The sequence below is a fragment of the Microcebus murinus genome, chromosome 14 (assembly GCF_040939455.1).
Source record: "Microcebus murinus isolate Inina chromosome 14, M.murinus_Inina_mat1.0, whole genome shotgun sequence".
NCBI classification, from domain to species: Eukaryota; Metazoa; Chordata; class Mammalia; order Primates; family Cheirogaleidae; genus Microcebus; species Microcebus murinus.
The window spans coordinates 30211295-30228607 of record NC_134117.1 but is presented as its reverse complement, the minus strand read 5'-3'; the positions used below and the strand labels follow the sequence as shown (position 1 = coordinate 30228607).

The 17313-nt window shown below is 38.9% G+C and overlaps 1 protein-coding gene across 1 annotated transcript in view; it reads right to left on the bottom strand.

The window, feature by feature from the left end:
• Nucleotides 1-727: 727 nt before the first annotated feature.
• CYP2C76 (cytochrome P450 family 2 subfamily C member 76) overlaps nucleotides 728-17313 on the bottom strand; it is a 33732-nt gene continuing 17146 nt past the window's right edge. Inside the window, exons 8-9 of the mRNA XM_012766501.3 lie at nucleotides 3300-3441; nucleotides 728-1137 (exon numbers count right to left, since the gene is read on the bottom strand). Of these exons, the coding sequence (XP_012621955.1) occupies nucleotides 956-1137; nucleotides 3300-3441 (324 nt within the window). The 3' untranslated portion in view covers nucleotides 728-955. The remainder of the gene's footprint in view (nucleotides 1138-3299; nucleotides 3442-17313) is intronic.

Genomic DNA, 17313 nt, shown 5'->3' with positions numbered 1-17313 from the left:
AGGTGGTAGGCAACTCTCGGATTTTGACATCTTGCCATTTCTGTTATCAGCTCACCACCAGAAAGAAAGAAAGGAGCAGATACAGCAGTTTCTCGGCTGCACCCTGCTAATTTACAACCTCCCCCTAAATAAAAAGGCCAAATACCTGGTTCTCTCTGCCAACATTCTCTACTTCCTTCACTACTGTGTTGGCCATTTTCCAGCTGGGAAAGGTAAATAAATCTCTTATTTCTATCCTAATTTTTATCTGGAGAAATCTTTCTCAAAACCCACATGCAGGCTGGGTGCAGTGGCTCACGCCTGTAATCCTGGCACTCTGGGAGGCGAGGCGGTTGGATCATTTGAGCTCAGGAGTTGGAGACCAGCCTGAGCAAGAGCGAGACCCCATCTCTACTAAAATTAGAAAAAAATTACTTGGACAGCTAAAAATATATAAAAATATTAGCTGGGCATGGTGGCACATTCCTGTAGTCCCAGCTACTCAGGTGGCTGAGGCAGGAGGATTGCTGGAGCCCAGGAGTTGGAGGTTGCTGTGAGCTAGGCTGATGCTATCACTTTAGCCTGGGTAACAAAGTGAGACTCTGTCTCAAAAAAAAAAAAAAAAGACTGCATGCACTAGCTCACACCCTAACCTTATACCCTTACATTTATAGTCTGCTTTCCATTTGGTATACACTGCAAATAGATGTAGCTTATGATCTCCGGGTTGTATTACAAAAAAAGAGTCTTATTGGAGATGAAATGGTAATATTTATTTTATGCAGGAAAATTTGAGGAGTAGTGAATTTTAGGAAATTTGAAGGGTGGGGGAAATTAGAAGAGACAGGGCTCAGAGATGACATTCCTGCTATTAAGATAGAGATGGATAATAGCTGGCACACAGGCCAGACAGCCTCTGGTTTGTTCAGATGAGGCTGGAGGGTCTTGCTCTGAAGTTCGACAGGCTGCCCTTTCTTCAGACTGGAATGAAACAGAGCTCATAGAAGGGTGGTACAGAGCCTAACCCATTGTCAATTGGGGTGGTATCAATGTCTTTCGGATCAACCAGAGGTTTCAAGGTAAAATTCTGCAAAATGCCGGTCAGGATTAAAAACAGCTCCATGCGGGCCAGGCTCTCTCCAACACAAACTCTTTTTCCTAAAAATGACATATAAGTTAATTTTTCATTTAATTCTATTTCAGAGTTAGCACACAGGGAGGCTTAAATAAATATGGGATTAAGAAACATATTAATGAATGACTAATTAACCTATGGCTTCTTCAATTTATACCCAAGCTTGATTTCCTTCATTTCCTCAGCACATATTTCTATGTGCATACTATATGAAAAAATCTTTTTTGTATGTGCTAGAACTGCTATACTGAGGCTTGCCATTGACCTCTCTACACACATACGCGCACGCCTATCCCAACTGGAACAATACACAACACTGTATCTACTTTTCCATCTATGTCTCACCTAGTACTCAATAATAGATTTATTTCTCCTTGTCTGTATTCTAAACAATAATCTTAATCTTTTCACATACCTGCTTTAAAATTTTTCAAGAGCTTAACATTACCAGGTATGAAAAAGAAATGTCACAAACTGGCCACAAACAATTCTCAGAGCCTCATTTCTTTCCATTCCTTCCATCCAGTTCCCCACAACCCAGCCATCACTACCTATACCACTCCCCAAACAAATTGGGAATTTCAAGTTTTATCTCAGACTCCAAGTCTTCTTCTATCTGGAATAATCTTCCCCTCTGCTCTGCCTGCCAATAGCTTATATATCCTTCCAGATTTGGTTCAGACTTCATTTATTCTATGCAAACTTCTTTGAGGTGCTCAGGGCATACAATTCACACTCTTATCTGTTTTCCACACATTCAGTTATGCTTCTACTACAGTACATTTCACATGAAATGTAAATTATTCATCTATCTCACAGACTGGAATATAAAGTCTTAAGGTAAGCACTTAGATCTTGTAATACCCACAGTGTCAAGACAAAAGGCAGGCCTGCAAACCATGGGAAATGATTAGAAATTTTAGTCATGATCATTATGCAATAGGGGACTCCAAAATACAGGAAGGAAGACAAGGAGCAGTGGCTCCTGTTGAGATTATCCCTGGGCATGGTACAAAACCTTGGGATCACAATATCAAGGGTTGCTCAATATTTCTTTTCTTAAATAATCAGGAGCAAATCCCTTATTTCTGTCTCTGTTTCAGTTACTTCTGTGGAAAAGGTCCTTTCACCTCTAATCTTCGTTTTGCTTTTTCCTTGGAATGTGCTGAAAATTCTCCATTTCTTCCTCTTTCCAGATCCATTCTGTATTTGCTTGCGTTTGTGCTTAACTGTTTCCAGGAAACTGACTTCTATGGACTGCATTAACCCAGAAGTTAGTTCCCTTCTGGGTTCTGAGTAAATTCAGAAGATCAGACATTGAGAAAGTCAGAGTGTCTATTTCCTCAATCCCGCCTTGCCAGGCCATAGTTTGGCAGTGGCTGTGTTCCTACCTACATAGATAATTCTCCTTCATCCACTCCCTTCTGGCTAAAGGTTTGTTCAACTTCCAGTAACACCCTCCTCCCCTTGTCCCTTCTGGCCAAGCATGATAACATCTCCCTGCTGATGTTAGTCCTGAGTATTTTACAATGCTTTGTTTCTTCTCTTACCCTGCCCACACCTCTGAAAACAGTCTCTTCATTAAACTCACTTTAATTAAACTTTTTGAATGTGCCCACCTGTTTCTTTCCAGGATCCTTAACAAATCAAGGAAACATACTCAAATGTTACTTCCTGAAAGAAAATTTCCCCTACCCTCCAACTTCTCTGGCCATGCCCCCTGAATAAAGACCGGAGTCAGGAGCTCCTCTCTCTGGGCTCACACAGAAGCCCCGAGCACAGCATTTGTCACGCTGGAGTCTCATTGCCTGGAAACTTGTTTTCCTCTCTCTTAGAGGGGAGATCTGTTTCTTGTTCACACTTGGATCCCTGGATCTGAGCATGGGATCGCTACATGTAAGGTGCTCAGTGAAATTTATTGAGTGAACTGGCCTCTCGGTGTAAATGAGAAAAGCCTTTCTAGAACTGGACCTCTAGGAGGAACTCTTGAGGACCTCAGTGGGGGTCAGGAAGCAGAATCAGTGAGTACAGCTGCCAATCCAATGAGAAACACCCAGGACTTTGGGAGCGGTCCCTCTGGCCTCCTACAAATGACAATTTGTCCATCCCAAAATACAATCCACACAAAAGCCCTTCCTCATCTCACTTAACCCCTGATGAACAAATAAAAAGAAAGCTTGCTTGCCTGCTGAAAAAGGCATGAAGTAGTCACTCTTCTTAAAGTTGCCACTTGCATCCAGAAAGTGGCCAGGATCAAACTTCTCTGGGCTAGGAAACTCTTTGTCATCATACAGCACAGAAGACAGGTGTATTAATACGGTTGTGCCCTGATAGAAAGAGAAACGGATAAACCAGATTATAAAGAAGGTCATGGAGCTTGAAAAAAAATATTAGAAATCCCTTATCTAATCCTTTTGTTTTATAAAAGGAGACTGAGGCACAAAACAGGAGAATTTATTTGCTCCATATCACAGAACAAATTATTGACCAAGGTCAACAGGTATTACATCATATAATGCCCAGTCCAGGGCACTGTTCTTTGCAAGGCCATAGTCACCAGTGTGTAGTCTGACACCAGCCCGTACTTTGCAGAAAAACAAGGAAGCTCCCTGTAGCACATTGCTCTTAGTGAAGAAATTGCAGAATTGTTTTAACAGTGCTGATACCACTGAAAATTCATCTCATTCCCTTTAGAACCAAGGATTTTGCCTTCCTCAGAACTCAGTAGTTGAGTGGTCTTATTCCGAAAAACTTCAATTTCTCATCAAGACGAGAAACTGATAAGTATCTCCTCCTTCTGCTGTGTTCCTTCAACTGAATTTTCACACATTCTTGTGGAAAGTAGAGAGCATTTTCAATTTCTAGTAGGTTTTTCTGAAACTCAGAAATAATAGTGAGTTACAGTTTAGTTTTCAGAATCAGTCAAATCTTTCTCTCCACCAAATTAAGCTCTGTGACCATAGTTAGGTTGTTTAAAATTTCAATGCCTCATTTTCATCACTAGTAAAATGTAAGCAACATATTTGCATAAATTTTATAAATGTAAGATGAGACAATACATGAAAAAACTTTTTTATGCAAAGATTACCACATGTTAAAATGCTCAATAGAAAGAAGTTTCATTACTGTTATGATGATAATGATTGCATTCACAATAGTTTGGGATCTTAACAAAGCCCCTACTTTTACTAGGTAAGAGATAAATTTTAAATCCATATGTGTCTAAATGTGTTCTGGTATACTGCATGGCCTCTCCAAACAGGATGTAGTTTTTTTTTTTGTTTTTTTGTTTTTTTTTTTTTTGAGACAGAGTCTCGCTTTGTTGCCCAGGCTAGAGTGAGTGCCGTGGCGTCAGCCTAGCTCACAGCAACCTCAAACTCCTGGCTCAAGCAATCCTCCTGCCTCAGCCTCCCAAGGAGCTGGGACTACAGGCATTCGCCACTATGCCCGGCTAATTTTTTGTATATATTAGTTGGCCAATTAATTTCTTTCTATTTATAGTGGAGACGGGGTCTCGCTCTTGCTCAGGCTGGTTTCGAACTCCTGACCTCGAGCAATCCGCCTGCCTCGGCCTCCCAGAGAGCTAGGATTACAGGCATGAGCCACCGCGCCCGGCCAGGATGTAGTTTTCATTTCACAAAATCCATAGGTCAAATTAATAAACTCTCATATCCATGTGGACAAATAAAAGAGAAAAAGAAGTATCAGTCCCTCCTGACCTTCTTCCTAGTAACACAGCTATTCCCGTGATTCTTTTCCTGCCTGGGTGAACTTAGAACACACCCTTAGCATGAAGTGCAGGAAACTTGTATGTTCAGCCCCAAAATGGGCTTCCAGATAAAGTTAAGTTGTGGCAAAACCCTTCTTCTGGCTGGTGGGGCCACCTGCCTCTGGCTATGACATAGCAACTGCTTTGGAGTTGCCCTCACAATTAAGCAAATAGAAATCTGAAAAATATATGTAAGGTAGGAATTTTTTGTCATTGCACAAGAGGCAATCCAGGATTGTGACACTTTACTAAAGAGAAATTAGGCCCCATAATCACCCTGGATTTCTGACTGAGAACACTTCCCCCCCATTATGCAGGATAGTGAGGGACAAGCAAAGTGGTGTTATTTTCAAGCTGAGAAAACAGAGATCAAAATTTGGCACCTAGAATTTGTAAAGACAAAGCCAGAAGAATTTATTTTGTAAAGACAAATTCTAGGGTACAGGACAGTAGGAATCCACAAATACTGATGATCTCAAAAGTGTACAGGACTCTTCTCTGTAAGTCCATGGCTGTGGGTTGGGTGGCACATGTGCAGTAGGAAACTCCATGAAGCCTATTGGAGGAAGACAGCTGGAGGGTTGAGAACTGAAGATAAATACCAGATGTTGTAAGGAACAGGTAGAGCTGACGTTCCAACCCAGCCAGGACAGAGTGAACTTTCTTGTAACCTCAGATATTCTGTGCTTACCCCCAAAATTACAAACTGTTGGACTAAGGAACTCCCCAAAGACCACATTTAAAATTGAAATTAATCCACAATGACAAAGAATTATACTAAGTCTAACAAAATGAAAAACATCTGTCAGTAATATAACTACCTGCTAAACTAAAAGTCAATGCCTTCTAAAGGAAGACAGCATGATCCAGACTCCCCACAAGGCATCATTCAAAATGTTCAGCATACAATAAAAAATTATTAGACATGTAAAAGAAATAAATGTCACCCAAAATTAAGGGGAAAAGGTCAATCAATAGAAACATATCCATGAAATCCTAGATCATAGGATTATCGCGTAAGAACTTCAAAGTAGATATTATGAATATATCCAAGTATTTAAAGGAACAATTATAAGGGAATATATGGAAAATATCCATAGTAAAGAAGATACCATGACTATATCCCAAGTATGATAGAGGAATAATAATAAGGAAATAGATGGGAAATATCAGCAGAGAAATGAAAACTATAAACATAGAAATTCTAGAATTGAAAAGGGCAGAAATGAAAAGTTACTGGACGGGAATAATAGCATTGGAGACTATAAAAGAAAGGTTCATGAACTTAGAGACATATCGATAGGGCAATTGCTAAGAAGCTCCCATTGGAAGAATTCTCATATATAAATATATATACACTGGAGGATTACCAAAAACATGAAGGTACTGGATCATAGAAGACACTCAAAAAAAGAAATGGTACTGGGTGAATTTTCATTTTCATGGCTTTATCTTAAAGGCAGGCAAGATACTGGGTGACTAAAATTTGTCTACAAACCATCAGTCTCGCTGGCTTGAAGAATCAAAAAACATTCAGGTACCTCACCCACACAGAAGCTGAAGAGAAAGGGGATAAAGAGAGAGCCAGAGAAGGGAAGCCCTAAATTCTTTATAAGATCACTTTCAAATCTCTGGATAGCTCTTGAATTAGACAAGTGTGGACAAACTCCAAATAACTCACCTAAAGTCAAAATAACTAAACTGAGAATTCAGAGTATTGAATTTGACTCTTTCAGAAAATACAGAGAAGAAAAACACTTCTCAAAAGATATTATTAAAGCCAGCATAATTCTAACCCCAAAACCTGAAAAAGACATTACCAGAACAGAAAAATAATGTAATAGAAGGACATTTCTAGACAGACAGAAGCTAAAACTTTATCTTTAGCAAACCTATAATTCAATAAATGCTACCAAAGTTCTACAGGATAAAGAATATGGAGAATAAATACCCAGAGAGAGATGGAAAACTAGGAGATTATCACCACACTGATGCGGGAATTGAATGTACCCTAATAGAAGATATCCCTAAGAGTATCAAGTAAAATTAGGCCTGGAAAGCATTCATTGGATTTAATAATATGGAAGTCATCTATGGCCTTCAAAACAGTGTCACTAGAATGGAAGATATTTTTCAATGGGTTGAGAAATAAAAGATGCATTAGGAAATGTGTACATAGCTATAACCAAATTCTTCCAGGAGTTTGAATATGAGGGTATGGATAAGATAAGTTTTAGTAAGAGGGGTCAGAGTTTAGGGATAGGTATTTTTAAGATGAAGGAGAATTGAGGAGGGACAGAGCAAGATGGCCAGATAGGACCCTTCATTGATCATCTCCCCATAGAAACACCAATTTGAACAATTCTCCACACTTGAAAGTATTATACCTTCACAAGAGCCAAGGAAACCAGATGTGCGATCATAGTACTTGGCACAGTACCTGGTTTTAGCATAAAAATCAGAAGATACATTGAAAGCTCAGTGGAAGAACACAGTCACACTGCCCACTTCATCCCTTCCCCAACTCCAAGCAGCGCAGCACAGAGACAGACGATGCCCACTGGGCAAGAAAGAGGAAAGTGAGTGCAGGATTTTGATGTGGCCTGCCACAGTAAAACCCAATACCAGGCAGATATCCATGGCTCCTGACCCCAGGCCAGGACCTGCAGGTGGAGACTCTGGACTTGTCCCAGTGCTAGATTGAAACTTGTGGCCACAGCAGATGGTCTCATGCACTGGCCTGCACTACTGCTGGCCATTACAGTGGCCTCAGGCCATGAGTGAAGCTCAGCAGGCCAGCAGGCCACAGTAGCATGGGCTGTGGCATGTCCTTGGCTGCAGTGGTCCCAGAAGTTGTGGGCTTCAGGTATGACCCACCTGAACATCAGCCTTGGTGCCAAAAGACTGCCCTCACCTTACCTCCCCCAACACCAGGTGTGCAACACAGAGAGTGACTCCATGTATTGGGAGGAAGAAGAGGGAAGTAAGGGCAGAATTTTGCCTTGAAACGCAGTGCTGGGTCTCCCAGGGTGAAACCGAGCTCCAGGAAGAACCAAACAAGGTCTGACAGAGTCACTGGACCTGCATCAGCACCAGGTGGACACCTGTGGCTCTGGTGAGGCAGTCTTATGTTCTAGCCTCCATCACGGCCCGCTGTCTCCCACAGCCTTGAGCCTCAGTGACAGGCAAGCCAGGTTAGTGTGAGTGTTAGGTGTACTCCTGTGCTGTGCTGGTCACAGCAGCTTTGGACTTCTGGCCTGAGCCAGCATTATGGCAACTGTAGTGGCCACAGAACTGCCTTCTCCATCCCTTCCCCAAACCCCAGGCAGCACAGCACCGAGAGAGGCATTGTAAGCTTTGGGGAAGGAGAAGGAAGTAGACAGGAGACATTGTCTTGGAACAAGGCCTGCCACAATAAGGCCCCAATCCAGGCAGTGCCCCACAGCACATAACCCCTTGCTGGTGACCGTGGACAGAGTATCTGGAACTGTCCCAGCCCCAGGCAGGGCTTAGAATACCTTCTAGTTCTGAAAAAGCAGCAACACACCAACCACAAACTCATGGCAAACCTGGGCATAGGGCACCATCTAGTGCTGAAATAGAAGCCGTGACCACAGGCTCAGAGAATATAATAAGCAGCCCACTTAGAGGAAGGATGCACATAAGCAAAGCCAGACTGTGAAGACTGGAATAGACACGTAATCCTTCAATGCACAGATATCACTTCCTGCTCATAGCATCAAGAGCATTCAGGGGGCGGGATGCAGTAGCTCATGCTTGTAATCCTAGCACTTTGGGAGGCCGATGTGGAAGAATTGCTTGAGCTCAGGAGTTCAAGACTAGCCTGAGCAAGAGCAAGAACACATCTCTACTATAAATAGAAAGAAATTAGCCATTAGCCAAACAACTAAAAATAGAGCAAATTAGCTGGGCATGGTGGTACATGTCTGTAGTCCCAGCTACTCAGGAAGCTGAGGCAGGAGGATAGCTTGAGCCCAGGAGTTTGAGGTTGCTGTGAGTTAGGCTGGCGCCATGGCATTCTGGCTGAGGGCAAGAGAATGAGACTATGTGTCAAAAAAAAAAAAAAAGAGCATTCAGGGAACCATGACCTCACTGAATGGACAAATAAGGCACCAGAGACCAAGCCTAAAGTGATAGAGAGGTGTGATCTCTTAAGCAGTGGATTAAAAATAGCTGTTTTAAGAAAACCCAACAAAATTCAAGAAAATATAGAGAATTTCTAATTTATCACATAAACTTAAGAGATAGATTGAAACAATGTTTTTAAATCAAACAGAAATCCTGAGCTGAGAACCACAATTCACCAAATGAAATATGCAATAGAAGCCATCAATAGCAGAGTTGATAAAGTAGAAGAAAGAATTAGTGACCTTGAAGACAGGCTATTTGAAAATATACAGTGAGAGAAGAAAAATGGATAAGAATAAAGAAAGCCTATAGGAATTATGGGAAGGCATCAAAAGAGCAAATATTCAAATTATTGAAGTTCAAGAAAGATTTGAGAATGCCAAATGAATAGAAAGCTTATTCAGAGATAATAACAAAAAACTTTCCAAAGCTATAGAAAGATACAAATATCCAGATACAGGAAGGTCAAAGGTCACCAATCAGATTCACCCTAAATAAGTCCACCCCAAGATAGGTCATAATCAAGCATTCCAAGATCAAAGACAAAGAAAAGATTCTGAAAGAAGCCATAGAAATGAAGTAATAAACACATATGGGAGTTTCAATTCATCTGGCAATAGGCTTCTCAGCAGAAATCTAACAGGACAAGAAGGAGTGGGATACTATATTCAAAGTACCAAAGGAAAAAAATGGTTACCGAGAATACTATACTTAGCAATGCTATCCTTCAGAAATGAAGGCAAGATAAAGACTTTCCCAGATAAACAAAAGCTAAGAGAATTTACCACCATCAGATCTGTCTTATAAGAAATACTAAAAAGAGTTCTTCAAACTGAAAGAAAAAGATGCTAATGTGTAGCAAGAAAACACAGGAAGGTGTAAAACTCGCTGAGAAGAGTAGATATCTAGATAAACTCAGAATGTTCCAATAGTGTCAACATTGTGTACACCACATATATCTTTAGTATAAAAACTAAAATACAAAATTATTTAAAAAAAAATAACTAATCTGAGCACAGTGGTTGACACCTATAATTCCAGCAACTTGGGAGACGGAGGTGGGAGGGTCAGTTAAGCCCAGGAGTTTGAGGTCACAGTGAGCTTTGATCCTGCCATGGCACTCCAGCCTGGGCAACAGGGTTAGACTCCATCTCTAAAATAATAATAATAATAACTACAGTAACTTGTCAAGAGATAGGCAATATAAAAAATATAAAATGGGGTGGGACATCAAAAATTCTAAATGTGGGAGCAATGGGGTTATAGAGTCTTCTTAGTTTTTTTTTTATTTTTGTTTCTTGTTCTACCTTCAGCATCATAGTTAAATTATTATCAGCCTAAAATAATTTGTTATAACAAGTAAAAGTGTTTTTGTCAGCCTCATGATAACCGCAAAGCAATAACCTATTAGATACACCAAAAATAAAAATCAAGGAGTCAAAACACACTACTACAGAGGTTGAACTAGTTTGCAGTCCCACCAGAAGTGTAGGAGTGTTCCTCTCTCTCCGCATCCACGCCAGCATTTGTTGTTCGGGGTCTTTTTGATAAAGGCCATTCTCACTGGAGTTAAGTGATATCTCATTGTGGTTTTGAGTGCATTTCTCTGATGATTAGAGATGTTGAGCATTTTTTCATATGTTTGTTGACCATTCTTCTGTATTCTTTAGAAAAGTTTCTGTTCAAGTCCTTTGCCCATTTTTTAATAGGGTTATTTGATTTTTTCTTGCTGATTTTCGTGAGTTCTAAGTATATTCTAGTTATCAACCCCTTATCAGATACGTAGGATGCAAAAATTTTCTCCCACTCTGTAGGTTGTCTGTTTACTCTCATGACTGTTTCTTTGGCTGTGCAGAAGCTTTTTAGTTTGATCATGTCCCATTTATTTATTTTTGTTGCTGCTGTGATTGCCTTTGGGGACTTCTTCATAAATTCTTTGCCTAGGCCGATGTCTAGGAGAGTGTTTCCAACATTTTCCTCTAGAATTCTAATAGTTTCGTACCTTAGGTTTAAGTCTGTTATCCAGCGTGAGTTGATTTTTGTGAGAGGTGAAAGGTGTGGGTCCTGCTTTAGCCTTCTACAAGTGGCTGCAAACTAGTTCAACCTCTGTGGAAAGCAATTTGGAGATACCTTAAAGCGATACAAGTGAATCTACCATTTGATCCAGCAATCCCATTACTGGGCATCTACCCAAAAGATCCAATGACGCTCTACAAAAAAGACACCTGCACTCAAATGTTTATAGCAGCACAATTCATAATTGCAAGGCTGTGGAAGCAGCCCAAGTGCCTATCAATCCAAGAATGGATTAATAAAATGTGGTATATGTATACCATGGAGTACTATTCAGCTCTAAGAAACAACAGTGATATAGCACATCTTATATTTTCCTGGTTAGAGCTGAAACCCATACTACTAAGTGAAGTATCCCAAGAATGGGAAAACAAGCACCACATATACTCACCAGCAAACTGGTATTAAATGAGCAGCACCTAAGTGGACACATAGGTACTACAGTAATAGGGTATTGGGCAGGGGGGCGGGGGGTGGGTATATACATACATAATGAGTGAGATGTGCACTGTCTGGGGGATGGTCATGCTGGAGACTCAGACTTGTGGGGGGAGGGGAGAAAGGGCATTTATTGAAACCTTAAAATTTTTACCCCCATCATATGCTGAAATAAAAAAAAAACTACTAAAAAATATAACAGCTAAAAAAAATAATCATAAGAGCAAGTAGAAGAGGTACACTCAAAATAAAGAGTATTAGCATAATTTAAAAAAAAAAAGCACTACTGGAGAAAATCACCTAAGCACAAAGGAAGATAGCAAGAGAGGGAGTAAGGAAGAAAGAAACTATAGATAAAAAACCTTAGAAAACAAATAACAAAATGACAGCAGTAAGACCTTAATGTATCATTAAATACCTTAAACATAAATGGATTAAATTCTCCAATTAAAAGACATAGAATAACTGAATAAACTTAAAAGAACAAGATATAACTATATGTTGCTTACAACATATAGCAACTATATAACTATAAGCAGCTATATAACTATATGTTGCTTACAAAAAAATTCACTTCACCTATAAGGACATGCATAGACTGAAAGTGAAGGGAAATAAAAAGATAATCTATGAAAATTAAAACCAAAAGAGAGCAGGAGCAGCCATACAGTTGACTCTTGAACAACAAGGCTTTGAACTGCATGGGTCCACTTATATATGATTTTTTTTTCAGTAAATACAGTCATCCCTCTGTATATGCAGGTTCCACATCTGCAATCAACCACAAATTTAAATACAGTATTCACAGATGTGAAACCCACAAATATAAGGGGCCAACTTTTTGTACATGCAAGTTCCACAGGGCTCACTGCGGGACTTGAATATGCATGGACTTTGATATCCACAAAGAGTCCTGGAACCAATCCCACATGGATATCATGGGATGACTATAGTTATATCAGATAAAATAGACTTTAAATCAAAAGCTGTAAAAAGAGACAAAGAAGGTCACTATAGAAGGATGAAGGGGTCAATTTGTCAAGAGGATATAACAATTGTATGCACCCAACATCAGAGCACCTAAATATATAAAGCAAACATTAATAGATCTAAAGAGAGAGAGACTCCAACACAATAATAGTAGGGGACTTTGACACACCACTTTAAACAATGGACAGATCATCCAGACAAGAATTCAACAAATAAACAGTGGAGTTAAACTACACCCTTGAACAAATGGACTTAGCAGACATCCATATAACATTCCACCCAAAAACTGCAGAATACACACTCTTCATGATAGCACATGAGACATTCTCCTGGATAGATTATACAGCAGGCTACAAAACAAGTCCCAACACATTTTTAAAAACTGTAATCAAATCAAGTACTTTTTTCTGACCACCACACAATAAAACTAGAAATCAATAACAAAAAGATCTTAGAAAACTATATAAATACATGGAAATTCAACAATATGCTCCTAAACAACCAATGCGTCAATGAAAAAAATGAAAAAGGAAATTTAAAAATCTCTTGAGTTAAATGATAATAGAAACACAGCATACCAAAACCTAAAAGCAGTACTAAGAAGGAAGGTTATAACAATTAATGCCAAGGTTAAAAAATAGAAATATCTCACATAAACAACCTATTATTGCCACTCAGTGAACCAGAAAAAATAAGAAAAAAAAAATCCAAAAATAGAAGGAAAGAAATAGAAATATCAGAACCAAAATAAATGAAATAGGGACTAGGAAAAAAAAAGACCAATGAAACAGAGTTGGGATTTTGAACAATAAACAAAATTGACAAAGCTTTAACTAAAATAAGAAAAAAGAGAGAAGACTCAAATAAATAAACTCAGAGATGAGAAAGGAGTCATTACCACTGACACCACAGCAAAACAAAAAGTCATTAGAGACTATTATGAAGACCTACAACCCAACAAATTGTAAAATCTAGAAGAAATAAACAAATTCCTAGACACATACAACTTGCCAAAATTGAATCATGAAGAAGTGGAAAATTTGAACAGACTAATTAATAATAAGTAACAGAATCAAATTAGTAATTAAAAATCTCCCATCAGGCCTGGCGCAGCGGCTCACGCCTGTAATCCTAGCACTCTAGGAGGCCCAGGCGGGAGGATCGCTAGAGGTCAGGAGTTCAAAACCAGCCTGAGCGAGAGCGAGACCTCGTCTCTACTATAAATAGAAAGAAATTAATTGGCCAACTAATATATATAGAAAAAATTAGCCGGGCATGGTGGTGCATGCCTGTAGTCCCAGCTACTCGGGAGGCTGATGCAGCAGGATTACTTGAGCCCAGGAGTTTGAGGTTGCTGTGAGCTAGGCTGACACCAAGGCACTTACTCTAGCCTGGGCAACAAAGTGAGACTCTGTCTCTAAATAAATAAAAATCTCCCATCAAAGAAAAGCCAAGACCCAAGAGCTTCATTGCTGAATTCTTCCAAATGTTTCAAAAAGCAATAAATACTAACCCTTCTAAAATTATTCCAAAAAATTGAAAGGGAAGAAATTTTTCCAAACACATTCTATGAGAGCAGCATTACCCTGGCAGCAAAGCTAGAACACAAACAAAAAAAGAAAACTCCAGGACAGTATTCCCAATGAACATAGATGCAAAAATCCTCAACAAAGTCCTACCAAACTGAATCCAACAACACATCAAAAAGATAATTCAACATGATCAAGTGGGGATTCGTTCCAGGGATGCAAAGATGATTCAGCATACACAAATACGTAAATGGGATACATCACAGAATGAAGGACAAAAACTATGCGATCATCTCAATAGACATAGAAAAAGTATTTGATAAAATTCAACATCCATTCATGATAAAAAAAAAACTCTCAACAAATTAGGCATAGAAGAAATGTACCTCAAGATAATAAAGGCCATATATAACAAATCAACAGCCAACATCATACTGGATAAGGAAAAGCTGAAAGCTTTCTCTCTAAGATCTGGAACAAGACAAAGAGGCCCACTTGAACATTTTTATTCAGTATAGTACTAGGAGTCCTAGCCAGAGCAAGAGAAAAGAAATAAAGAGCATTCAGATTGGAAAAGAGGAAGTTAAATTGTCCCTGATTGCAGATAACATGATCTTATCCCAAACACTCTGTCCAAAACTGTTAAAACTAGTAAAAAAAATTCAGTAAAGTTGCAGGACACAAAATCAATATACAAAAATCAGTAGTGTTTCTATAACAATGAGTTATGTCAAAAAGAAATCAAGAAAGCAATCATATCTACAATAAGTCACCCCCCCAAAAAAAATACTTAGAAATAAATTTAACCAAGGAGGTGAAAGATATCTACAATGAAAATTATAAAACATTGAAAACATTGAAGAAGACACAAATAACTGGAAATACAGTCCATGTTTATGGATTAGAAGAATCAATATTGCTAAAATGTTATACTACCCAAAGTGGTCTAGGATTCAATGCAATCCATATCAAAATACCAATTACACTCTTCACAGAAATATAAAAACCAATGCTAAAATTCATATGGAACCACAAAAGACCCCAAGAAGCCAAAGCAATCTTAAACAAAAAGAACAATAGTGGCATCATGCTATCTGACTTTAAAATATACCACAAAGCTATGGTAACCAAAACATCATGGCACTAGCATAAAAATAGACACGAGAAAAATAGACTACCCAGAAACAAACCCATACATCCACAGCCAACTGATTTTTTACAAAAGTTCCAAGTACACACAATGGGGAAAGGACAGTCTCTTCAATAAATGGTGCTGAGAAAACTGAATATCGATATGCAGAAGAATGACACTAGATCCTTAACTCTCACCTTATACAAAAATTAATTCAAAATGGATTAAAACCTTAAATGTAATATTTTAAACTATCAAACAACAAAACGAAAACATAGGAGACACTTCTATGACATTGGTCTAGGCAAAGAGTTTTTGGATAAAACCTCAAAAGCACAGGCAACAAAAGCCAAATATAGACAAATGGAATTATGTCAAACTAAAAGGCTTCTGCACAGCAAAGAAAACAGCCAACAGAGTGAAAAGACAACCTACGGAATTGAAGAATATATTTGTATATGCCTCTGATAAGGGGTTATATATCCAAAATATATAAGAAACTCAAACATCTCAACAACAAAAAATCCAATTAAAAAATGGGCAACAGGCTGGGCGAAGTGGCTCATGCCTGTAATCCTAGCACTCTGGGAGGCCCAGGCGGGCAGATCGTTCCAGTTCAGGAGTTCAAAACCAACCTGAGCAAGAGCGAGACCCCATCTCTACTATAAATAGAAAGAAATTAATTGGCCAACTAATGTATATAGAAAAAATCAGCCATGCATGGTGGCATGTGCCTGTAGTCCCAGCTACTCAGGAGGCTGAGGCAGCAGGATTGCTTGAGCCCAGGAGTTTGAGGTTGCTGTGAGCTAGGCTGACACCACGGCACTCACTCTAGCCTGGGCAACAAAGTGAGACTCTGTCTCAAAAAAAAAAAAAATGGGCAACAACAATACATGAGTGGATTAATAAAATGTGGTATATGTATGCCGTGGAGTACTACTCAGCCCTGAAAAACAATAGTGAATTAGTACCTCTTGTATTATCCAGCTCCATAGCCGGAGCACATTTTTCTAAGTGAAGTATCACAAGAATGGAAAATAAGCACCACATGTGCTCACCGTTAAATTGGTACTAATTGATCAACATTTATGTGCACACATGGAAGTAACATTCATAGGGTGCCAGGCAGGTTGGAGGGGGGTGGAGGGGATGGGCAAGTTCATACCTAATAGGTGCGGTGCACACTGTCTGGGGGATGTCACGCTTGTAGCTCTGATTCGGGTGGTACAAAGGCAATTTATGTAACCTAAGTATTTGTACCCCCACAATATTCTGAAATAATAATAATAATGATAATTTAAAAATAAAACAAAATAATTTTTAAATGGTTAAAGACTTGAGTAAATATTTCTCAAAAGAAGACATAAAAATGGCCAACAGATATACAAAAATAAAGTTAGACATCACTAACCATCAGGGAAATGCAAATCAAATCCACAATGAGATATCACCTCACTCTAAGTCAGAATCAAAAGATTCAAAAAATCAAAAGATAAGTGTTGAACAGGATGTGGACAAATAGAACCTTTAGCAGTATGAAGGTTTCTCAAAAAACTAAAAACAGAACAACCATATCATCCAGCAATCCCACTACTGGGTGTATAGTCAAAGGAAATAAAATCAGTATGTCAAAAAGATATCTGCACTCCTATGCATATTGCAGAACTATTTAGAATATCCAAGATATGAAATCAACCTAAATGTTGATCAACCAATGAATGGAAAGACTATGTGGCACATATACATGATGGGATACTATTCAGGCATAAAAGGTAATGAAATTCTGTCATTTGCAGCAATGTGGATGAACTTGGAAGGCATTATGTTAAGTGAAATAAGCCAGGCATAGAAAGACGAATACCACATGGTCTCACTCCATGTGAAATCTAAAAAGTGTTCTCATAGAAGTAGAGGGTAAAACAGTGGTTACCAGAGGATGAGGACAGGAGAGGAGTGGAAGATGGTGAGAGATGGTCAATGGGTACAAAACACTTAGATACAAGGAATAAGTTCTGGTGTTCTATTGTATAGTAGGTGACTATAATTAATAATAGTGTGTCACGTATTTTAAAATAGCTTGAAGAAAGGCTTTTGAATATTCTCATCTCAAAGAAATAAT